The sequence below is a fragment of the Myotis nattereri genome (genome assembly GCF_964212035.1).
Source record: "Myotis nattereri genome assembly, chromosome: 14".
NCBI lineage: Eukaryota > Metazoa > Chordata > Mammalia > Chiroptera > Vespertilionidae > Myotis > Myotis nattereri.
In genome coordinates, this window is record NC_138089.1 from 37,384,080 (window position 1) to 37,409,856 (window position 25,777).

Below are 25,777 nucleotides of genomic sequence, written 5' to 3' on the forward strand. Positions count from 1 at the left end.
ATTATGAGGACTCTGTGAGTAACCAACTCCACGTACAGAATTTGGAGCTCCTGCATCTCATTGCAGCTTCATTTGCTGGCCCCAGTCTTTTCTAATTTGTGTGCATCTTCTTCTCTGAGGCTGATATTATCAGTCTGATTGTTTGCATAATTCTGAGTTAGATCAGTGAGGCTAATAGCCGTTTTAGAGCCTCTACAACCTAGACTTCAATATTGTTAAGCAGATTGTAGTTCAGTATCAAGTAAAGGAATGATAATAAAGCAAAAGCTACTTTCTTGAGTGTTTGCTATGTACTAAGCTCTGAAGCACAGCATTGCATCATTTCATCTTCACAACAACTCTGCTTGCTCTGTTTTATAGACAAAGTGCTCTGTTTTAACTCAGTCCTGCTTATTTGAACACCTTCACCGAAAACTACAAAGCTGGAAAGGTCAGAAGCCCACTGAATCCTAGCCTCCAGTCTCCAGGAAAGACAGGCAGAAGTCATTGACAGGTGAGTGACTGCCCCTGTGAAAGGCTGTCAGGCAAAGGTGATGCCTTACCACCTACATGGAGCCAGCTAGTCCATGCCAACAGTAAATCAATCTTGCCTTGAGAAAATGCCTACCTAACTCTAACCTGGAGTTTCCTACTGCTACCAATCCCAGTTTCTCGAATATGACATTTTGCTAACTTGGCGTTCAGCTGGCTAATTTTCTCCAGTAATAATTTTTCACACACTTGAAGGCAGTGATTCAGTTACTTCTTACGTTCATTCCTCCAAATGAAAGTTTGCCAATGCTTGGCCTTTTATTCAGGTTGTATCTTCCAAGGCCCTTTTGCTGCTGTGTGGGGCCCCTCTTCATGGATCCACACACCATATTGGGCCATCACAGAGGACAGGAAGGACACTTGGTTGGGTTCAGCAGGTCTTTTGTCGGGGAGCCCTGCCACTGAGCCACTATGGGCAGGTGTTTTAAAGGTTAGAATGGCTATCTTCAAAAAGACAAGAAGTAACAAGTACTGGTGAGGATGTGAAGAAAATGGAACCCTTGTGCCTCTTGGTGGAGGGTAAATTGGTTCAGCCATTATGAAAAACAGCATGGCGTTTCCTCAAAAAACTAAAAATAGAACTATGATTTGATCCAGAAATTCCACTTCTGGCTATTTATAGAAAAAACAAAACAAAAACTAAACCAAAAGCACCAACTCAGAAAGATCAATGCACCTTATGTTCATTGCAGCGTTATATACAGTAGCCAAGACGTGGAAACAACTTGTGTCCACCAGTGGATAAATGGATAGAGACACATATGTATGTGTACAATGGAATATTATTGAGCCATAAAAAGGAATAAAATTTTTCCATTTGTGACAGGATAGATGGAATTTGAGGGCATTATACAGAGGGAAACAAATCAGACAGAGAAAGACAAACGTCATATGATCTCACATGTGGAATCAAAAACAAAACCAAACCCTAACTCACACCAAGAACAAGTTTGATAGTTGCCAGAAGTGTGGGGTGGGAGGATGGGTGGAATGGGTGAAGGGAATAAAAAGGTAAAAATTTCCAGTTTTAAAATAAATACCTCATGGGGATGTGATGTACAGCATGATTATAGTTAATCCTGTATAGCACATTTGAAAGTTGCCAAGATAGTAAATCTTAAAAGTTCTCATCACAAGGAAAAAACAAATTTTGTAACCATGTATGGTGACAGACGTTAACTAGATTTTTTGTGGTGATCATCTGGTCATATGTACAAATACTGAATCATTATGTTGTACACCTGAAACTAATATAATGTTATATGTCAATTATACCACCTTTTAAAAATAAGGTCATCTTGATCCCACATTTCTTTAGGAATGCTGCACAGTAAATTTAATCCTTAGCCTAAGAAGCTATAACTAGAATAGGTTTTCCTTTATAACATCTAGATAGTTACACGATTGGTGAAGCTATAAAATCAGTCAATTGGTTTTCATTGTAGAGTAACAATTACTCTGGCCATAAAGTGACATCCAGGAATGTTTATTGGCCTTCCTGACTGAGTGTCTTTACACCCAGAGGCACCTCAGCGTCCCCTGCAGACGCACTAGAATAGCAAACTGGGTTCAAGTCTTGACTTTGCCTCTTCCTAGCTGTGTGACCCTGGGCATAGAGGCGAACTTCTCAGGCTCGGTTTTCTCATCATATAATTGGAATAACAATTATGCATATGTCATCCATGGTACCTTTTAGAATTAAACAGGATAATGCATGTAAAGGGCTTTGCATGCTGCTGGTAACAGTACTAAATAGTATAATTCTACTTTCTTATAGAGACTTCTGAATATAATCTCCTCCCCCCCCAAAAAAAGTCACAGAAAAGGCTTATGCCTCTTACCGCAAACGCACGCCTGATGGAGGGCACGTTGCTGAAAGCGATCACGACCGGAACGATGTCCAGGGCACTGAACTCCATGGCGGCCGTGGCGATGGACTGGACATCGGCAGACTGACCGCTGCTGAAAAGTGTGGCGATTCTTCTTGTGCGAGCCCCCGGGAGGGTTCGCTTGAAGACGTTCCTGGAAATAAACCTCATCGCTTTGCCGATCTCCCTGCTGTCAGAGGACCTCTCGTAAGGGATGGCTTCGATTCTCCGGAGGAGTTGGCTCTTCCTGTGGGTGTCTGAGAAGCGGATGAGGTGCCTGGCGTGGGAGTTATAAGAGACCACGGCGACGCGCGCCCCCACGGGGCAGCTGTTCTCCCGGACATGGACGCCGCTCACCAGGGAGGACATCAGCTGCTTCATCTGCTCAAATTCCTGCTCCGTCACATCCCGCGACTGGTCCAAGGCGAACACCAACTCGGTGGGATGCACGGGGCATTTGGGTTTTCCTGAAAGGCAAGAACACGCCCAGGATCAGGGAGTGTTGAAAAAAGACACATAGAAGGCAAAGTAATTTTAAATGTTCAAATATTGAAACGTTAAGTAAGTATTAACAATTTAAATATTTTAAAAATTTGGAATATTATATATGTAAATTGGATACTTCAAGTGCTGCTTTAAAAATCTGAATTTGCTCTTTTTAAATAAAACACAAGGAAAAGTCTACAATTCAATTTGAGTTTTAATGACATTTGTAAATTAATTTCCAAATGCGTTCTAAATGATAAAGAGCTCATGGATATGCCCTTTCTTTTACCTACAGAGATTGGATCAATGCATCATGTTTGTTGCTGGAAATTCACTCAGTTAAAGAAACGAAATTTTTTTTTTTTACTTAGTGAGGAACTGTAATGAGATAAAAAGAAATGGGTGTGAGAGCTCTGCTTATAAGTTCTAAAGATTGGAAGAGAACCGACACACTCTATACAGAACAGACAGGTGCAAAGGCAGCAGGCACTACCGGGAAGTCCTGGCCAAGTGACCTTGTCCAAGGGACTTATCCTCTCTACGCTTCAGTTTGCTCATCTGTAAAATGTCAGTCCTAACATCACCCAGTGCAAAGGCCTGTGCTGAAGATTAAATGAATCAATACAGGTAAAGCACTTAGGATAACAGTGCCTGGCACACAGTAGGTTTTCAATTAATGTTAGCCATTACTATTATAATTATTATTACAGACTTTTTCCCTGTGGGAGAGAACTCTATCACTTAAAAGAATAAGAAAAAAAATTAACTGATTTTTTATGTGACAGCTAAAATGCAAGTTTAATCAATAAATATCTTGCCACTTAGAGAAACTTTGAATTATGATTATTAAACTCAAATGTAAGCATTACTTTCAGATTTAGTCAATGGTCCCAATTTATTCATTCTAATCCCAGTTCCCTGTAATTATCACAGTTGGCAATTTCCACTTGTCTGGATATCTGATTAATGTTTGCCTCTCCTACTAATTTAGCAATTGCGGAGACAGGGCTTGTGTCTCTCTTGATCTGCCAAGTTATTAGTCCCTGCCATATATCAGGGATCTAATAAATGTTGCCGGAATGAAAAAGAACCAAAGGACAGTTCTTTGCAATAGGTAGAGGAAGAAGAACAAAACTTTAACAATGGGTAAGATGTCTGGAAAGCTCAACAATGTGCTTCTCTTGGAGGGGTGGTCTCCTCTCTGTCAAATGCCAGCAAGTCAGACTCAGAGATAATAAGCACATGAGACCACCAGCTGTTCATAGGGAGCTCAGGAACTCAGGCCTGCTGGGTCCCGCCCAGGCTGGCCAAGGAGGGAGGCCTCTGCCATGGCCAGTTGGGTCTCACCCCCCCCGCTCAGTACTGGATTATGATCTCCTTCTGGTCCCCGATTCTGTGACCTTCACAGGCAAAAGGACAACTAAGAATAAACATCCGACTCCAAATTACACTGTGCATCTCAATGGAGACAGGACAGAATGTATTAGCCTCTGAGTCTGATTTAATGGGTTTAACAGATTTTTAAAAATTAAAGTCATCTCAATTTTATAATAAAAAAATGAGTGGAACTATGACCAAACACAAAAGTGGTTCTACCAGCTTTGTGTTGGGGCTGTTACTTGCATATGGGAATGATGACAACACAGCTTCAGACGTAATTGAGAGGTAAAGGGAAAAAAGGATTCGCAGCACTGGCTGAAGATATAAACAAATTCAAGTTTCAGGAAAAACACCAAAGGGCTAATTCAACTTGCCAAATACATCCTCCGAAACCCAGCAAGCTGCAGGAACCCAAGGACACTGAAGGACGCTGGGTTGGATTGTGGTAGCACCGAGGAGGCCTCCTCAAGGCATGGATTGCCACACCGAGACCAACATGGCCCCGTGGCCACACACTGTGCACTGATGGCCGCTGTCTGGCACTGAGCAGGTGATGAGGAGGACAGAAGGAGGCAACCCAAACCAAGGCCATTCACCTAACATAACAATGGCGACCCTCATCCAGGCCACCACCATCTTTGCCTGAAATACCACAACAGCCTCCTAACTAGTGATCCTCTGGCTTTGACACTTATTCCAAGTAAGCTTCAAAAAATTGTTTATCTGCTCATGCTCCCCTCCCCCTTCATGCTTTCAATAAATTCTTTAATCTTCCATTGTAATTCAGATAAAATGCAGCTGCCTTGTTGTAACCTGGGAAGCTCAGCTTGACCTGGCCTTGGCTTACTTCATCTTTTCAAATGCCAATCTCCCCTCCCTCTGTGTCCTAGTCATGGGGGCTTCCATCAGCTCCTAAAAAATGCTTAGCTCTGCCTTGGCTCATGCCTTTGCACTTGCACTTCTCTGTGCCCAGCTGGTACAGAGCTTGCTGGTTTTTATTCTTGAGGCCAAACTTCAGGGTCCCTGCCTCAAAGAGGAGCCCTCCATCCATAAGAGTTTCTCCCCTCCCCTATTATTCTGTGACAGAGTATCATATTCTTTACGCCTTTCATAGCAACTATAGGACTGGGTAATTCTTTCTTTTAATTATTATCTGGATCTGCTACAGGGATGGAAACTTCTAAAGACAGGAATCCCAACCATCTTAGCCACCCTTGTGTCCCTGGTTCCCGGGGCAGACTGGCACATAATAGGCTTTCAATAACTATCTGTTGAGTGAGTGAACAAGCGATGAGAGGGCACGGATTGGTGGATTTACATAAAAGGTATAAGGGGCTGGCTGGCGTGGCTCAGTGGTTGAGCATGGACCTATGAAACAGGAGGTCACAGTTCAATTCCCGGTCAGGGCACATGCCTGGGTTGAGGGCTTGATCCCAGTGTGGGGCATGCAGGAGGCGGCTGATCAATGATTCTCTCTCATCATTGATGTTTCTCTCTCTCTCTCCCTTTCCCTTCCTCTCTGAAACCAATAAAAATATATATTTTAAAAAAAGGTATAAGGGTATAAAGGTATAAGAGAAGAATGATGGGTTTATACAAACATATGTAATAGGCATTTGTAAAAGACTTAAAAATTAGCACTGAAAGATAATCAACCAACTTGTAATTATCATCAGGCATGAACTCCATAGATTTTAGCATGATCTGAATTGTACATTCAGCTTACTTGCTAGCTGATCATCTCTACTTTTAGTTTCCACTTTTTCCCTTCTGCATCTTAATTCCTAACCTCTAAACTACAGAGACAATATGACAAATCGAGAGAGAGAGAAAATGAAGGGGGAAGGGATATTATTACAAAAAACTCAACAGTAAGATAAATGGTAATGCTAGTCATTAAAACTTTAATAATAAAAAAATCAACCCAGTGAGACTCAGCTGTGAGACGCAGCTAAAACTGAGTGATTTATTGAAGGCAGGTCTATGCTACCAGTATGACAAAGCAAAGACTGCCTAGGTAAAATTTATATCATTTGGTAGGCAACACATTATTCTAACTCACCTCTCCAGATGTATGACATTTTGGGCTTGATTATAATATGCTGTAAATAAAGATTACTCACCGTGTCCGCCAGCTAGGAAAGAAGAACAAAGGAGATTAGGTTATTATTTGGTAGGAGAACAGAATTCTGTCCTGCGTGGGAAAATCAGGGCAGCTGAGATTCTGCACTGTGTGCTTTTTGTAGATGACTCAGAAATCAAAGCATCAGATAGGGTTTGGAGAAAACGCAGATGCATCCCAGCATCTTGGCATAAGCCCTGCGCCTTCCACAGGGAATGGGAATGGAGAGGTGGGACAATAAACAACCATAACTCAGCAGCCTGCAGCCAGCTGTCAAGGAGAAGAACGTTGGCCCAGGAAGGAACATTATGTTGCAGGGAGGTGCACCGAATTTGGAAAGTTAAAAGGCACTATCCTCTCTTTACCCGAAATTTCCCCATGTAGATTTCTATAGCTCTCAATTACATTTGTATACACACACACACAAGTGTGTGCATAAACATCAGACATAGATTTATTCTGAAGCAAATGAAGCTTAAGTTTTAGGTCTGTACTGTCCAACATGGAAGCCATTAGCCACATGTGACTTTAGATTTTAACTAGTTAAAATGAAATTAAATATAAAATTCAGCTTTTCAAGTGCTCAGAGTCACGTGGCTAGTGGCCACCGTATTGGACAGTGCATCAGAACATTTCCACCCTTACAGAAAGTTGTAGTAGACGGCACAGGTTTTGCTCTCTCACCCGCTGTGGCCCCTTGCAAGGCCCTGGGAGGGCCCCTAGCCATGGGCTCACATGAACACATACTTTTATGCAGAAATCATTGATTGTGATCTCCTTTCTTGTTCTAAAGAACACTTACTTTTGAAATAATTTTGTACCCTCTTTTGGATTAGTAATTTTCTATCGAGACCCTCAAATTTTAAAAGATCAGGCCTCATCATACTTGGATCTACTCCTCAGTCATCATAGTTCACATGACTCCCATGTCAAAAGGCCTGCTGTGCTAACTTAGCCCCAAAGCGGCCAGTCTTCATGACACAATGTATATATTTTGATTCCCACCACTGGATGGTTCCATTCTGCTGCATAAAGGCAGAGTTATGATCAACCCTGCAGCCCTGGGCAGGTGGGTCAGTTGGTTGGAGCATCTTCCGTACATCAAAAGTTTGTGGGTTTGATCCCCAGTCAGGGTGCATATGGGAGGCAACCAATCCATATTTCTCTCTCACCCTGCTGTTTCTCTCTCTCCCCCTTGCTCTCCAAAATAAAATTTAAAAATACCCTCAGGCACAGATTTAAGAAGAAAAAATCAACCCTACATTCAAAGCTTTAAGTCTGTATCTTAGAGACCAATGCCCTCTACAGAAATCAGCTTTACTTTGTTTATTTTTCTTCCCCTAAATGCCTTGAGGAGAACTTTGATTCTTCATATCAGTCATAATGTTTATTTGGAAAGTCAATGAGCATGTGTAGATAAACATTAAATAGTCAACTCTCTCCTGATCTTGTACATGGACTTCCTTTGATGGTGGTAACACCTATTTTGGTAGGACAAGCTGCCATAAGGGTCTTAAAGCAAATTCAAAAGAGTGAGCATTTGCCAAATCAAAATACCTTTTTGCTTTTAAAATTTTGAGAGGAAAAACTATTGGCAGAATGAGTAATTTTACAAGTAAATCAGTCCAACTAAAAGTAATCAAGCACACCTTCCCAGGTATTTCCAACCCTATAAACCAAAATCTGGGCTCCCAAACACCAGGATACCTTATCATCACAGCTTCTTACTTATCTGTCTCTTTCACACCAGGTGAATTCAATCTTGTCAGCCAGGGTCAGGAGTTAATAATCATTTTAAAGTGTTCACTGTGATTGTCCATTGATTGATTGATTTCACCATCCAGAGAGTTCTGACCTCATATCTCAATTTTCCCTAGAAGCACTAGATATATCATTACTTAGTGCTTGGAAGAGGTTCCATTAAACATGCTGGCAGCAAGAGAGGGAGTTAGTTAATAGTCACCAGTCTATGCTGACTCAAAATATATGCGGTGACATCTCTAATTTTAAGAAATTGGCTGGTAAATTGTCTCAATTTTGAGTGCAGAAATTGCTGCTTTTCTTCTATGCATGCTGACAACTTGGGTGATCATTTTAAGCAGGGTACTTACGACTGTGGTCCCGCACATACTGAATGAGCTCACACATCTACAGTTCAAAAATAAAACAGAGAGAATTAACCAACAGCCTGCCAGATCCTGAAGTTTAAAAATAAAATACATTTCATGGAGTGCTTGGAACACTCTGTTGGAGGCAGGAGATACATACGGAAAACGAAGCCAATCCTTTGGCCCCTTTCACACCCTAGGGAAACAAACAAACAAAATGTGGTTTCACTGCTCTAAGCACCTACATCAGTAGCCAGAATACGCACCCACATTACTCTAAGAAAAGGATAACTTTTTAAAGTTTTTATTCTTATTAAGTTAGAGGGGGAAGAAAGAATACACGTAGATATTCCTCACCTAATTTGCAACAACATTCTAAGGGGAATAACCAATAAGCAGCAAGTTTGATGAACACAAACTTCCAAAGGCTATTTTCCTCCGACCCCATGTCTTGTGAAGGGCTGTCCAGAATCTAAGGATGGAGCTGACCACTGGTCACTGGACCATCCAGATGCCTTCCCCTCCTTAAGACAGAGGTTGGGAGTTCCTCAATTCCATGCTTTGTCTTGGCCACCGAACAGGAGCTGAGCTGAACCTTAATCTGTTCCCATCATTGGCTGGAGGACAAAGGGACCAGACTCAATCTGACGTCTGGAAAGGCAACCCCAATTGTCTTTCATAACTGAATATACCTACCTACATACGTATATCTACCTGAGAGAGGATAGAAAGAACGAAGTGGCTCGAATTTCATGTGTTAATCCCATCTTTGAAACAGGAAGAGTCTGGCTAAGAGAGACACTCAAAGAAAAATGCAATGGAGCCCACCCAAATTCCTGAAGAAAGCAAATTTCATATCAACGAAACTTCGACCATTTATTCACTATTTATTAACTTCCTCTTACCTTCCTTCATTTGCTGATCATTTATTGAATGTAAGAAGAGGACAAGGATTGGACAGATGAATAAAATGTGCTGATAGTTGAGGAATCTCATTTTAGTCTTTATACTGTTCATTTACTCCCTCAGCTCTCTCCACCTCCCAAGAAATGGCAACTGATATTTAACTGGCATCTTTTTGCTTCCTCTTTCTGAGCACATAAAGGTGGAAAATAGTTGCCAGAGACAGAAAGTATGTACATTTGGACAAAGAAGAGTCCATGCACTGACTTTTTATTTGGAAAAGGATCTGGTCTGATTTATGGCTTTTCAACTCACCTTGCGTCCAGGAGGTCCCAGCTCCCCAGGGGATCCCGGTTCTCCAGGAAGCCCAGCGGATATCTCAAAACAGAAATTATTTACTTTAAAATTATATTTATACGTGTGTGTGTGTGTTTGTGGGTTTGGGCATTTTAAGTTTCAAAGGCAATTCACTTTCATTTTAGAAAGAGATGTACAAAAAGCACACGGAAGGAAAAAAGTCCTCAGTAATATCTTCTCCCCCAAATAACGCTAATATTTTTGTGTCTTTTCTTCTAGTCTTTTATTTATTTTCTTGGTATTAATCTATATGTTCTTTTCTCAATTTTATACTTTTTTTTCCCTGTTGCCTTGAAACTAAATATGTATCTCTGGACACTTTTGTGTTACTAAATATTCCTTTGCATAATCACTTTTCCTGGCTGCATAGTATTCCAATCCCTACTAGTAGCTATGCTATGATTTACTTAATCAGTCCCTTACCATTGGCACTTAAGTTTTCTGTTGTTGTAATAAGCAATGCTTCTATAAAGTTATGTGTGCAATTCTGATTATTTCCTTGGGAAGATTGCTAGAATTGGAATTGATGGGCTAAGGGAGAAATTTTTATCTAAATGAATTTTTATCTAAATTTATTGACTTATTTTATCTATAAAATGAAAAACAAATGAACAAAATCCCCAGAAATACAAAAAAATTTAATATAGAAACCCTTGAAACAACAATAAGAAAACATTTAACAGTTGGCTGAAAATATCTGTAGCAAAATGGGAAATAGCAACAGTCATAAAAACAACAGTTGTTAACACTTATTGTATGCCAGGAATTTTTCCATGTTCACTCAACAATATAATGTATCATAAGGAAAGCTAGAATTTAGTTTAAAAATTTGAACAATATTCCTTTGTTCATTCAAAGTGCCACATAATTTATAACCTTTATAGGAATAAAAAATGAAGTTGTCTAAAATCAACTTAATTTGTAAAAGCAACGGCCCACGGAACAGCAAATAATTATTGATGCCCTTTGGGTATTCCAATGATATTTATTCACAGTATGCTGGGTTATGTGGACAAAAACAACAAAACTTACTGATCTTGTTGCTTTTCTTTTTTTTTTTTTTAAAGATATAGATTGACCTCTCAGGGGAAAATGGTAGATTGAGCATATGCATTTAATTTTGAACCCTCCCAATGTCTTACTACAATAATAGTAAGTGGATTTTTTTAAAGGCAAAACCACCTCCACAAAAACCCGACAAGCATGTAGAGAATGAGAAAGGAGATAATAGCCATGAAATTTTGGAGGCAGGAAAGCAGATGTTTAAGTGTTAAATGACTTAGCAGATCTGAAAAAGCTAAATCCTAAGCCAACAGCAGGAAGAGCCAAGAATTTTTGTGTTTTATAACATTCCCAGAAGGCTCAGAAATTGTCAGCACCAGGTACCTCTAGATGTAGAGGCAAAAGGGAGAGGCTAAATTAAGGGTTGGTTGAAAATCATCTTAGGAATCCACCAATCTCTTTCTAATTCTCTGGGTGAAGTTTCCTTCTTCCATCGCAGACAGTAAAACTGAGTTGTCTACGCTAGGGACCTCTAGGAAGAGTTGAAGGCCAATGGCACCGTCCTGAGAACAGAGAGATCAAAGGAAGGTAGGTGAAATAGATGTGGACCCTCAGTTCTTCTTTTCCACGTGGTCCTAGGAAGCTGGCAGCCAGACCTCCACCCTCAGGTAGGCAATTGCAAGAATCTTCTCAGGAGAATCTGACTAGGCAAAGAAGGAAGACCTACGATGCTGGTACCAGAGGTTTGCTAAGAACTCAGCCAGCTCACTTTTCAGTGAAACTTGTGGCCCAAGTCCTTGAGGCTGCCAACCAGCCTTTTTGTTCTCAATAGGAAGAGAAGTCCCATCCTCAGACATATGTTAAATATAGAGAAAAACACGGGGGGGGGGGGGGGGCTGTAGGAAACAGATTATTTGGGCAAAGGAGACTTAAAAAATACTAATTTATATCCTCAAGAGAGGTAAGAAGAGGCATTTCAGCCATGAAACAAGAACAGAAAAGTATAAAAAAGGCATAATCAAAGAGAAAAAATGAACTCTTGAAATTAAAATATAAGAACATTGTGAGATAAAGTCAAAGAAATCTCCCAGAAAGTAGAGCAAAGAGACCACCTATAAAATAAGAGAGAAGAGATAGGGGCCGAGGGATTGCCATGTTTTCCTGACAGATCTTGTGAAATTACTTGATTCTTTCAACCAGTGGTTCTCAACTAGAGAGAATTTTGAAGATCTTCTACGGGTGCCATTTGACATGTCTGGAGACATCTTTGGCTGTCGCAGGGGGATGGAGACAGTCGTTGCTGTTGTTGGCATCGAGTGGATAGAGGACATGATGCTGCTAAATATACTAGGGTACACAGGACAGCCCCTTTCACCAAAGAGTCATCCAGCCCAAAACGTCACTACTGAGTCTGAGAAAACCTGCCTTAAAGTATGTACATGTGTAAAGTTAATAAAAATATAAGTACATAAAACACACTTGAATACACAGAATAAGACAGGCTGAAAATCACGGCAAATTAAAAATAAAATTTCTTCAGTTGGTTAAACAAAACAAAGCAAAACAAAACACCAAGGTGAAGATTTAGAAAACTTAAACCGGGAATGTAAGCATTCCAAGAGAACGAAGGACGCACTCAACATTTAAGGCAAAGCTTTGGCAAAAATCTTCCAATAGAAACATCAACTCTGGGAGGGAAAACCTGGAAGTTTTCAGTGTTTCAACTTCAACAATACTCACAGAGATGAAAAGCAGCGTGACAGGTGAAATAAGCAAGTTTCAAACAGTGATAAATTGCTCAATGTGGGAAAAAGAAGAAATTCAAGGAACCAAAGGCCAAGAGAAAAAGTTTATATATCGCGCACTAGTTTGTTTGTTTTTAAAAATGATTAATGTGCCATGGGCGGGGGGGTGGGGGGCGAGGGAGTCAACAAGCAGCTGAACTTGTTAGCAGGTTCCCGATGTTGAAGGGTAAATGATTTCATTAACAAGCCGAGGGAAAGAGGTTCCAGAGACACTCCAATGCAGATGGCATCTAGATTGATTTCCAAGTCTTTTCCAATTATATTTCTAATTATATCAGTCTTCATTTTTTATAAAGAGCAGAATTTTAAAGGATAGTCATCCAAAAGTAGGTATGAGGAAAAGATTTATAGCTGGGAAGCAGTTCTCTTGGGAGAAGCAGGATGGAGAAAAAGCAGGTTCTTTATTTTGCACCCCTAAGCCCTACATAAAGAACCCCTAAAGTTCTTACTATACTTTGTAAAAACAAATAAACAAACAAAAAAATAAAAATAAAAACCTACCCAGAAGCAAATAAACTCTGATGACAAAACTGGAAAACCACCTCGAGTCTCAAAGTCTATCTATCAGATTTCGTGTTTTTCTTTTCCTGCCTGGCATGGTGTTAAGAGCCGTTTGCCTGATCAGTGCTCATCCGAACAAGAGACAAAGAACGTATCTGGAGACAATTCCCATAAGCTTGTCTCTTTCCTAAAGCAGCCACCTCATACCAGGCCTTGGACACAGCAAGAGTCAGCAAATGCAAAAACCCATTCCTGAGCCACAGGAACCCAAGGATGCTGATGAGAATGACTGCAGACTTGTGTTTAGTCTGAATGATTCAGAGCATCAGGCAATATCTAACTCCCTCCACGGAATAATAAAGACACATTCAGTTACATAAGAAACGGGAACTTTCTCTCCAAGCTCAAGAGATACCCGCTTGAGCTCCATAAAGAGCGAGGGTCTTTCAGGGTACACACCGCCTTAGAGCAGTTTCACAAAACCTTTGCAGTGAAGACAATATGCCAGTGGGCATTAGCTTGCACTAAATCTGCCAGGGAGACGTGATTAAACGGGCCGTATTTTGGCAATGGAAAACATATTTTAGAACACTAGGCCACTTTAAAAACAAGCACCAAAAACCTTATTTCCAGTGTATAGGAGGCTACCTTGGCAGCCAGAAGGGGTGAACTTGCTCACTAAAAGCACACAGTCATCCACCTTCTTGCTGGCATTGAAGGATGAGCAATATTCCCTTCCCCAAGTTTGCCTTAAACAAACACACACATTTTACAAGTCTTTGGGAACAACTCAAATGATTGGGAAAACATTGAAGAGGACTTCCCACAGCAGCCGAGGTTGTCAGCATGGAAGAAACTTACCATCTGGCCTCGAGCTCCCTTGGGTCCTGTTTCTCCTGGACCCCCAGGGTCCCCAACCTCACCCTGAATAAGTTCAGAAAAATAAAATAGTTAATAAAATCAAAGAGAGCTCTCAATGTGTTTTTAAAACTAATTCCAACATGAAGACGTTTTCATACACATTTCTATCTTTAACAGTCTTCTTTGGGGTGTCTTCCCCATTTTCATAGCTGTCTGCCCAGCACAGTGGTGCTCATTGTTTTACTTGTGTCTCTCCAGTCAGAACACAGCCTCTTCAGAGGCATGAACTGTGCCCTTGACGTTGCCCCCTGATCCCGTCATGGGACCTGGCATTTACTGAGCTCAGACAACGTTTCTAGCAAAAGTGAAAGCCTGAAGGTAGAGGACAGCATTGCTAACTTATTATCTGAAGATGATTTATAAACACATTGGGAAAACTGGGGCAGGCGATATCAGATAATTCTGGTTTTCCTTACATTTTATTTTCTTTCCTTTGGACAAAGAAGAAACTAGATAGGACAGAGGAGAAGGAGCATAGGTGCAGAGGAAAATAAATAAGGGTAATTTCTTCCCTTACCTATGAATTAAAAAACTAAACATAATTTTTTTATTTAAAAAAACCTGCTGTCTTCCCTCCTTTCCCCTGTAAAGATTTTTAAATTCATTTATAATGAACTGCCCTTCTATGGTCCCTTGTGCAGCTCATAACCCAGAAGTGTTTCTGATCGATCTCTAGTTGGTATGAAGCACACAGTACCTTAGGTCCACCTTCTCCAGGGAATCCTTCTTGTCCCTAGAATGGACAATATGGAAAATTAGTATATGCATATATCACCACGGTAGGCTTAGACTGAGCTTCATTTTACCCACAGCCTTATTTTGCTTTAGTTGCTCCTGAACCAAGGAAAGGTTGAAAACAAACGGTACAGCACTCTTTGAGAAACTGACTTCAACTTCTATGTTGGAACCAATATTTACTGGTTTCACTAAAATGTTGTGGCAACACGAAGCAAGTGGGTAAATGTACCCTGTGGAGGAATTCCACATCAGCGCTCCTCCTGTAGGCGTGGCACAGGGAAGCTGGTTATTTGGCCGTGTGTCTCTGACACTGTCCTCTGAAAACGGATTTCAGTGGAGAAACTGGGAAGGCCTGGAGTCTAAACTCACTCTTTCATTTTCTGCTTCTCTGCCTACCTGACTTTGGCCACAGACCATAGTCAAAGACGTATGACAACCCCCATTTGATGAAATTTTTTTTTATTTAAAATAAAGTTTATTTTCTGATCATTAAATGTAGTATCTCCTCAGATATATATAAAATACAAAAGAATAGAAACAAGAAAAGTCACCCACTTCTCATTACCCAGAATCTCATTCCTCATTATAAATACTGGGTTATATTTTCTTTTAGCTATTTAAAATGCATTTGAGCACAATTGGGATAAATGGTGTGTTTTTCCCCTGACTGTACTCTGATTTTTTTTTCTTACTTGATATATCACATAATGATGTCTTTATATAATTATAAATTAAATACATTCATTATAAAAAGTAGCTAATGTTCCAATGCTGTAGGCTACTTAATATTTCCCTTTTTATGAGATATTAAGATTGCATCATTCCCACTGGGATTTCATTTGGGATTACACTGATTCTTTATAATGTTCTAGCCTTTATTCATTGAAGTTTCTCTTTCACATTTTCATAATTCTTTGTCATAGGTCCCAAACATTTTACATAAAGAATATTCTTTTCAAAAAATATATGTTTTTGTTGATTTTAGAGAGAGAAGCAGGGAGAGGGATAGAGACAGAAATATCGATGAGAGAGAATCATTGATTGGCTGCCTCCTGCCCATCTCTAACTGGGGATCAAGCCTGCAACCCAGGCATGTGCCCTGACCAGGAATTGCACAGGTGACCTCTTGGTTCATGGGTCGATGCTCAACCACTGAGCCACACCAGCTGGGCAGAAAGGATATTCTTCACTTCATTGTTTTTTTGTGGATGTTATTAGGATTTCCAAGTAGTTACTATAAATATATATAAATTACTGGTTTCGAGAAACTTGTCTAGCTTACTTCCAGACATTTAAATATTCAGTGACAAATAAAACTATCTTTCTGATGTAGCTGAAATGTTTTTAGTTACTACTTGGCCCACTGCACTTATAAAGGCTCTGTGGAACCTCTCACTAATGGCTAAACAGAAGAGGAGGAGGACACACTTTGGAATCCTCCCTGAGGGCACTCGAGCCAGAGTTGCTCCGATTCAACACACTGTTCAGGCCGGAACCAGTCAGGCCCTGGCTGCCCGTCTCTGCAAGGACCAGAACACTGCCTTCCAAGTTTCAGTTGTTGTCTGCACCTTGAACCACCAGATTGTTGTGTGTGTGTTTTATTTCCACTCCATTCCCCATAGGATATCAGCAAATAAATGATCAAAATCTGTCTCTAAAAGTCCCAAACTGCCCAGCTCTCTGCTTTCTCTTTTCTCTTCAATGTGGCAAACAAATGAAAACCACACAACAAAAGATACACAGAAAATGCCCAGCTTACTGTCGCCAAGCCTTACCTTTGCTCCTTTACTTCCGATGCGGCCATACCCTGGGCTGCCATCATCACCCTGTAAACAAAGCGATTAATCACACGCATCCCAGACTACAGCCAGACGCAGGCTTGTTCACAAAAGAACTAGACAGCCAGCTCTGGGGTTGGATGAGGAGAAATTGGGAAGCAGCGTTCTCTGGGGAAGGCCACTGGCATTTGGTGATAGTGGCACTAAAGACGTCTCTCAATAACATATAGAGCACTGTCCCTTAGTCTCATCTAAAAAGTAGGAATAATAATTATACCCAGTCCTGGTGTTATTACGAGGATTAAACATTTCAGGCATGTAGTCATCTCAACAAAAGGAAGTAGTGGTGTTCTCCCTTCCAGAGAACACTTGTATTTTAATACCATAACACTAATCCATCTTCACTTGGCCAAATAAAAATAAGATCTAAATGCCTGGCCACTGGCTACTGTCGGACCCTTGTAGAAGGCCTGAGTGAGAAGTCCTCCAAGCATGGGTTGGGTTTCTGATGAGAGGGTTCTGATGGGAGGAAAGACTGGAAGAAGGGCTATGGGAATGCTGACGACAAGTTCTGCCCATTTTATGATTTAGCTTCAAGAGCGCCCTGGCCGGGCTGTTTGGTACCTGGAAAGCTGCCACCTTGGAAAAGCTGGCCAAGGAGCTAATCCAAGAGGAGGATAACATCTCCATTTCTAGAGAGCTGTAAGGCTAGACTGGGATGGTATCTCTCACACTCTCTCCAGAGAACCACACCTGCTATCCATTGAACATCGCAAGGGCAATCATTTTATCTAAAAGATAAAAGGTGATGCTGAAACAAACCGGCAAGCCCCGAGGACCAGGAAGGCCAAGAGCTCCTTTTTCTCCTGGATCTCCAGGTTCCCCCTGTTAAACAGAACAATGAAATGCATCCTTGTTAGGTTGTTTTTTGTAAAATGAAATTTAAAACGATGGCACTAAGACAACACTTTTTAACTGCATCCATGTGTATCACACATTCACAATGGGTGTGTGGCCAGGACTGGGAATTGTGCAACTAATACCAGAGGAACTGGCTCTGAGGTCTCCTCTATTGATCAATGAAGCCTCAACAAGTCTGATGTATTGTTTAGTGCAAGTTGCCATCTTAGCTGCTCAGTGCCATGGGGAAGTCTCATACCATTCATCAAGGAGGAAGCTCTGCACTATTTAAGAAAAGTAACAAAACTGCGATCCGTGATGATCCATGCAAATCACCTGGCTACTGCAAAGACGACAGACTTATTAATCTAGTTTTAAGGTTTGACCTGTCAATCAATATAACCAAAGTAGCACAGCGCCCCGCACAATTGTTTCTGACTTCTGAATCAATCTCAGTATTATGTTGAGGAAATTCCAGCTACTTGGGAAAGTTGGCACAGGTTTACAAAAGAAGGTTAACTCCTTTTCTGGAAAACAACAACGAAAAAACTTTCAAAGTTTTAGATTTTAGATTTACAGAAACATGAAAACAGTACCTAGAGTTCCTATATGCGCCTATTGACCACTACATTAGTTACAGCAGTAGGGTACATTTCTCACAATAAATGAATGTTGATTCATTATTATCAACAAAATCGCATACTTTCTTCAGCATTCCTTAATTTTTACCAAATATCCTTTTTTTGCTGTTGTTCAGGATCCCATGCCATGTCTCCTTAGACTCCTCTAGACTGTGAGTGTATCAAACATTCCTTGTTTTTGATGACCTTGACAGTTGTGAGGAATACCGGCCAGGTATTTTGTAGAATGTCCTTCCACTTGGGTTTCTCTAATGTTTTCTTCTCATGATTATGGTGAATTTTTGGGGTTTTGGGGATAAAGACCACAGAGATAAAGGGCCATTCTCATCACATCATCTCAAGAGTGTGTCCTTGTCAACATGGCTATCATTACTGATGTTAACCTTAATCACCCGACTGAGGTAGTGTGCGTTGCCTAGTTTTCCCCACCCCTACCCTTTGCACAGTGTAGTCTTTGGAAGACACAGTGTGGAAGTGGGTAGCCCCCACTGAGTGAGAGTGGTTAACTCATTTGTGAGGACAGAAAGGCAACACAGTAAGTGTGAGAAGTGCAAATGGACAAACGTTCACCAGCACTGAGCTCTGCGGTGAAACAGAAGAGGGTTCCATGTAAGGGAAGCAGATCACCTGCCCTGATGCCTTTCCTTCTGGATAGCAGCTCTCAAAGTGTGCACACACTGATACCCTTGACCTCTCCCCCTTGAACACTGCTTCACAGCATCCAGTGTGCTTTTCTGTTTCTTTCCCATCCTTTCCAGTAAGTCACTCTGTCTTCTCTTCCCCGCCTTACAAACAGATATTTACAAGAGTCAAAATGACTCTGAAATCATCTCCAATTAGCCCTAAACCCTTTCCTTCTGTGATGTGTTGCCACCCATATTGGAAGCCCATGAATCATCTAGCCCTCTTCCCTCTGATTCAATTTCCTACTGGAAGAGTCCCACAAAGCCATCAGGAGCTGCTCCTGTCCTCACCCTGTTAAATCACACGATCATTGCTTGTCTTGAAAACTGTGAACATACCAACTAGTCTCCTGGCTTCCAATCTCGCAGCCTTCAAAATAGTTCTACACTGTGTTGCCTATTCAAATCTTCCAAGTCTGGCTGTATTCATATACTCCATTCAAAAATTACAAATAGCACTGTACCAACTACCTGTATGTAATAAAGTCAGTAACCATGGACATTTTTATTCTTTATGTGCTCACCAGACAGGATCGTTGTTCATTCCCCAACTACCCATTCCCAGGATTTTCCAACACTGTGCTTTCTTTCTTTCTTTCTTTTTTTTTTTTAGGATAATGGTATCCTTTTCTATTTTTTGTTATTTTTTTTTTTTATCCTCACTCGAGGATATTTTTCCATTGATTTTTAGAGAGAGTAGAAGAGAGAGGGAAAGACAGAGAGAAACACATCAACTGGTTGCCTCCTGCATGAGCCCCAACCAGGACCCAGGCCAGAGAGGAGCCTGCAACCAAAGTATGTGCCCTTGACCGGAATCGAATCCTTTGGTCTATAGGCCAACACTCTATCCACTGAACCAAACCAGCTAGGGCTTGCCCTATTTCTTTTACCTGAAATTTCCAATGCCCATCTCTGCTTGCCAAAGTCCTTCTTATCTTCTAAGGTCCATTCAAAGTCTGTAGCTACTATGATGTCTCTTTTCCCAGTTCAAAAATATTTCTATGAGCACTATTTTAGTCCCACATTCCTGACTAGTTGATGACAGAGATTATTGTCTTGAAAATATTCTAAATTCTGTGGGGTTGGTTCCGTATCATATTTATCATTGTACAACACAGAAACTCTCCCAGGAATCAAATATTTACTAAGCACTTATTATGTACCAGTTACTGTTATAAGCACTAGGGATGCATCAGTGAGCAAAACAGACAATGACCTCTGCTCTCCTGGAGCTGATTTTCTAGTCCCGCTGCATGCCAGTCCAGTGCCTTTGTCTTAAAAGGTGTTCAGGAAAGGTTGGTATGAATGGAGGAAAAAAATAATGGAAGAAATAACAGTGTGTATGAATGGAGAAGAGAAGAAAGGAGGAACAAAAGGGAAGGAGGGTGGGAGAGAAGAAGGGAGAAAGGAAAGCATGCCCCCAGAAGAGGCCCCCTTCCCTGAGGTCCCTTAGCTCAGATTGGGAGGAGCCCCTGTTGAGATTATGCTCAGCTGGAATTCCTGACATCATTCTGGTCCACACCCACAGCCTTAGATGTTGCTGGCTCTCTAAGAATCAAGCCAGGGTGTAGGGGCAATGGGATCTGTTCTCCTTTCTGTTGAAAGGGCTCTGGCTAATACCACCAGGCACATTTCCCTTGAGGAGAAAAGCTGAACTTGGGTGGGTATAAGGAATGTGACCTACTTTATTTCCTTGGCTTCCCAAATGGCCTCGACTCCCGGCCTTTCCTCCTGGTCCTGGAGGCCCCTGAAACAAAACAAGAATTGCAAATTTAGCAGAACATACAACAACTTTCCTTTAAACCATTTGTGTCTCTGCTAGGAGGAAAATGAACCACAGATGCAAAAAGACTTGTGGCTTTATTGATTCCTGCTTTGGAAAAAAAAAGTATCATAGCTGTCAAGTAAAGACTGGTAAATAAAGGGAAATTAATAAAGTAATTCATGCCAGATGTTGCCTAAATGATTTGAGCTTCCTTCCAAAGAGAGTTTAGATTTTAAGCAGATGTTGCTAAAATGTCAACCATTTAAAGTGGGCATTCAAAATGACATTTGCCTTGAACTACAGTCTTCCCGGTTCCTTGCTTTGGTAGAAAGCATGTTGAGTGTGTGTGTGTGTTGTAAACTGATAAGAACAGATCTCTACTCTTGATCTTAGCCAAAAGGCCACGAAGCAACATGTGTTTGTGTGTGTGTGTGTGTATGTGTGTGTGTGTGTGTTAAGGTAAACATCTTTATTGGCAAATAATATTATTTGCACAATAGAAAGATCAAGAAACTTTACTGAAAATAATTTGCAGTAATATGTCAAGTAGTATAATATTCTGAAATAGTTTTCTCTTTCCTAGCAATAAGTTAGAAAAGCAAATGAATTTCCACTTACCAATGGGAAAAAAAATTATAAAATTCTTAAAATAAACTTAACAAGAAATATAAAAAGACATACATAAAGAAAGCTTTAAAATCTTACTGAAGAATAAAACAAAACTTAAACTGATGGATAAACATACCACGCATCTATATGGAAAGTCTATTTGATATAATAGAAGAAGTCTCTCCAGCATTCTAAAAGAATGTTTTATTGGAATAGCTTTCAAGGTGAACATTTAAAAATCCCAGTTCAGAGACAGCCCAAATGTCTTCTTATGTTATTGACACTATTGATCAGATTTTTCCTTTGGGTTATCAAAACATATGGCAACAGAAATCTCACTTGCTTAAAATGGCTAAAAGTACTTTTGAACAATCCTCAGTGAATTGAAATCACTTTCCCAATTATTATTATTTTTTTTACCATGGTTACTATAATTTAAAATAAATAAACAAAATCTGTGCAATCAGCATGATACTTGGCAAATTAACTTTGTTCAGAAGAAAACAATGACATTAATCATTTCTCCTTAAAAAAACTAAACTGTAATAAGTTGGACATCGAACAATTTTCCTAATAGAAGAGATTGCTGAACAATGAACTCGTCACTAAGGAAGATGACGTGATATTCCCACAGCTCTCCATCCTTTCCCCTCCCTCCTTTGTCTTAAAAGAGTCTCAATTTTGTCACTCTTCACGGCTCTCAACCTTTTTCCTTCTTCCAGGTGCACTGCGCATGGAACCAGCTTCCATGACCTTTATGTTCAATCTGGTTGGCTTTTCTGTTCTCACCTTATTTGAGTTAGATGATGCATTCTTTGAAACTTTCCATTAACTCTGTACCATCAAGTTACGATCTTCCTGGTCCCTCTCTCATCTCTTCTCAGGAAACTTTGAAGGCACCCCTTCTTCTGTTTGCTTCTTAAATCTCCATGGGCCCCATCCTCTGACCTTATTTTCTCACTGTATCCCCTCTTCCTGAGAGAGAACACCATGGATCCACATACCACTTCTACAAAATGACTCCTCCATGTACGCATCTCCAGTCCAAACCACTCAACTGAACACCAGACTCATACATTAAAATGCCTACGGGCTATCCCACAGGAATTGATGACCAAGGTAATCATATTTACCAGAAGTCCTGCTTAGTTTCATTTTTTTTTCATTAAGAAATGGTGCCATTTTTACTCTCCCTGAAACCTAAGCCAGAAACCTAAGAATCACCCAGCCCCTTCCCTCTAGCTCATCTCTCAAAACCAAGCAGCTGCTACTACAATTCGTACAGATTGTGTCCCCTCTCTGTATCCACCTCTCTTCCATTCCCATTGCCATCACCTACTTTCTGGCCCTTCTTGTTTTCTGCGGAATTCCTGGCTTCCCATGGCCTGGCTTCTCTCTAATTCATTCCCCACTCCTTTCTCCTTTTGATTTAAAATGCCAGGCTGCTGCTGTCACTTTGTCTGAAATTCTGAATTCTGAGTAACTTTCAGAATCAAGTGTTAGTACTCTATTAATATGTAAAAATCCTTGAAACTGTTGGTATTGCATGCCTCTGTAGTCATCTGTGACTACTTCAATCATTCTATGTTCATGCTCATCAAACCAGATGAAGTCATCAAATACTTCTTGTGTCTTACGTCTCCACACTTGTGCAACTTGTTCCCTTAGCTTTGGTCCATTTTTCATCTAGGGCAGGGGTGGGGAACCTTTTTGCTGCCAAGGGCCATGTGAATATCTATAACATCATTCGCTTAATATAAGTCACTTAATATAAATGAATGTTGCTATGAAAAAAAGCCTCTAGATTTATTGAATTTTGAGTCCCACCTGTGGTTGCCTTGGCAGGGCCAGACCAAATGATTTCACAGGCCTTATATGCCCCATGGGCCAGATGTTCCCCACCCCTGATCTAGGAAGAAAAATAATCTCCCTTTCCTGAAAATCTTATTTTTAGCATCACTGTTTCTAGAAGAATAGCAGAACACCTTACTTGTGTTGGATCTCACAATTGTCCCACAGATTCCTCTATTCTGTAGGCAACTGTTCACTTATTTCTCTCTCTCATCCACTAGATAAAAGCCAGCACACTCCTTAAAGGAAGGGGCATGTCCTATTGACTTCAGATCTCCAGAATTTTGTATAGAACCCACCACTTCACCCATCCTTTCATTTACTTATCCAACTTCCTATTTAGGAATGGTTCTCAGGAGAGAGAAAATCATGTGTTTACTTTGTTGGTTTTCCATATGCAATTTTCATGTACATCACAGAAGGAAGAAGTAGAGGGATTTTAAGTGTTCAGTGGATGAGCATCGACCTATGAACCAGAAGGTCACAGTTCGATTCCCAGTCAGGACACATGCCTGGGTTGGGGCTAGATCCCCAGTATGGGGCATGTAAGAGGCAGCCAATCAATGATTCTCCCTCATCACTGATGTTTTTCTCTCCCTCTCCCTCTCCCATTCCCTTCCTCTCTGAAATCAGTAAAAATATATATTTTTTACAAATCAGAAGGTCAGTGAGGGGAGGCCTAATGCAAGAATAAACCACAAAGACACCTGAGGAGATATTGATCTTGACAGCATCAGTCTATCCCGCATCCATATACATTGAACCACATGTGGTTCTCCAAATATCTTTATATCTTAATATCTTTTTCAATATAATCTGGTTCTTTTCCTTGGATGCCTGCCTTTCTCTCGTGGTCACCTGGAAAACACCTCCTTATCCTGCAAAAGCTAAATCATTCTTCTCGTCCTTTAACTCCATCCTTCTCCCACTGCTCTATGTTGGGCATAATTCTTTTTTTTTTTCCTGGCTGGAACCTTTATTATTTCCAAAACAAGCATCCTATGTAACTTGAGGTGGTTTGAATAGTTATTTTGGGGTTACTGTAATAAATGCTGGTCAAAAAACACCAATCATCTTAATAATCATACACACTTATTTCATTCATTAAGAACTTCGAAGTATAACTCTTCTGTGATACAAACACACACACAAATGTCACAAGAGAGTTAAGTAATAGTCTATGCAGGAAAATTCTGCTAGGGTATATTTCTATTTTAACATTTAGCACATCATATCTCAATTATCTGTTTGCATGAGTCTCCTTTATGATCCTGGGGAGCACTGGAGGGTAGGGTCTGTGTCTGACTCATCCATTTATCCTACTATAGGGCATGACAACAGGAAACACTCAGTAAATGTTTGTAAATGAGTAAAATAAATGATTGACGGATCATCTAACTTAGATTATGCAGAATGATGAAATGCGATGATTGCAATACAGATTACATATTGTTATATGTTATTATTTTGGCTTCCCTTGGATTGGCTATGAGCATGCTTTGGGTATAAAATAGCCCTGTTAAATTAGGTAACACTGATGCAATATAATAGTAATAAACATATATATTGTGCTTACCATATTGCAGGCACTGTTCTAAGCACTTACATATTAAACCATTTCATTTTTACCACAATCCAATGAGGCAGCTACTATTACTATTATTTTATAACAGAGAAAATTGAGGCACAGAGAGGTTAAACAAATGAAGGCCCCAGAGTTAGGAAGGCACAAGTCTGGAGGTCACACCCAGGAAGCCTGGCTTCAGATGCTATGCCCTTGACCACTATGCTATGCTTTGTAAAGATGAACTTCTACTTTGTATCCCAAATCTGCACTGAATAATTTCAACCTTCCTTGATATTGCATATGATTCTAGCCATTATTTCACTAAAAACCCTACCTCTTTAAAGACTAATTGCAGCTCCTGTAGGAACCGGTATTTTGTGTCTGATTTCCCATTCCTTTTCTGGCCCATGGTTATGTGACTGTAGGACCTTTATGTAAACCAAACAAGAAATGAACAAAGGAAGGCACAAATGGATATGCCATGACTTTCTTTTCTTTTTAAAAAAATATTTTCATCGGTTTCAGAGAGGAAATTGAGAGGGAGGGGGTGAGATAGAAACATCGATGATGAGAATGTGCCATGACTTTCAAAGTTCTTTCTTCTTTTGCATTGTGCCATGGACTGTATTTCTTTTATATCATAGCCATACACTGTGCTGGATTAGCACATGTTTGATTTATGCAAAATGCTCCCACACTCCATAAATTAACAAGTCTTCAGAACACTGTCAACAGAAATCACATCCTTTCTTCTAAATGTGTACCCTACGAGCCACTTTCAAGCCTGCAATTAGAAAAGACTCAGTGACTCCACCCGAGTGGCTGGTCCTTGTGTGCTATGAGGGAATACAAAGCCGATGTCAGTGGATTTAGAGCCAGTGAAGAACAACGCCCTCTTGTCCACCTGATTGTGTTTGTCTCAGTGGGTTTCCTTTGGAAACAACAATTATGAGTTCTCATTCATCATGTCCTGAACATAGAAAACTCGACACATCTTTGAAATACTGCTTTCACTGTGTTGACAAGGGTATTTAAAGGAAAGCAAGCAAAGAGAGAAAACCATGCTTTCCAGCTAGATAAATGGAGGAGCTAGACCAGGGACAAGTGGTGCCTTTTGCTACCTCTGGCAATGCCAAGACGTTGAATGATTTATGACTATGACCAATCGTGCCAAGGCAAGATTAAAGGGGACTCACTCAGAAGCACACTACAGGGAAAATGGAATAACTTATTAAAGTAACAGCCACTTGGATACAATTTT

General features: G+C 40.5%; 1 protein-coding gene across 2 annotated transcripts in view; it reads right to left on the reverse strand.

Annotated features, from left to right (window-relative positions):
• The window catches only part of COL6A6 (collagen type VI alpha 6 chain), a gene marked incomplete at its 5' end in the record, with an annotated part of 98,503 nt that overhangs the window by 17,987 nt on the left and 54,739 nt on the right, over window positions 1-25,777 (reverse strand). Inside the window, 10 exons of one of the 2 annotated variants that reach the window (XM_081105478.1) lie at window positions 2,373-2,866; window positions 6,389-6,400; window positions 8,499-8,535; window positions 8,656-8,691; window positions 9,714-9,776; window positions 13,925-13,987; window positions 14,682-14,717; window positions 16,498-16,548; window positions 17,323-17,385; window positions 20,409-20,471. In XM_081105478.1, the coding sequence (XP_080961604.1) occupies window positions 2,373-2,866; window positions 6,389-6,400; window positions 8,499-8,535; window positions 8,656-8,691; window positions 9,714-9,776; window positions 13,925-13,987; window positions 14,682-14,717; window positions 16,498-16,548; window positions 17,323-17,385; window positions 20,409-20,471 (918 nt within the window). The remainder of the gene's footprint in view (window positions 1-2,372; window positions 2,867-6,388; window positions 6,401-8,498; window positions 8,536-8,655; window positions 8,692-9,713; window positions 9,777-13,924; window positions 13,988-14,681; window positions 14,718-16,497; window positions 16,549-17,322; window positions 17,386-20,408; window positions 20,472-25,777) is intronic. The other variant, XM_081105477.1, reaches the window with a different exon arrangement.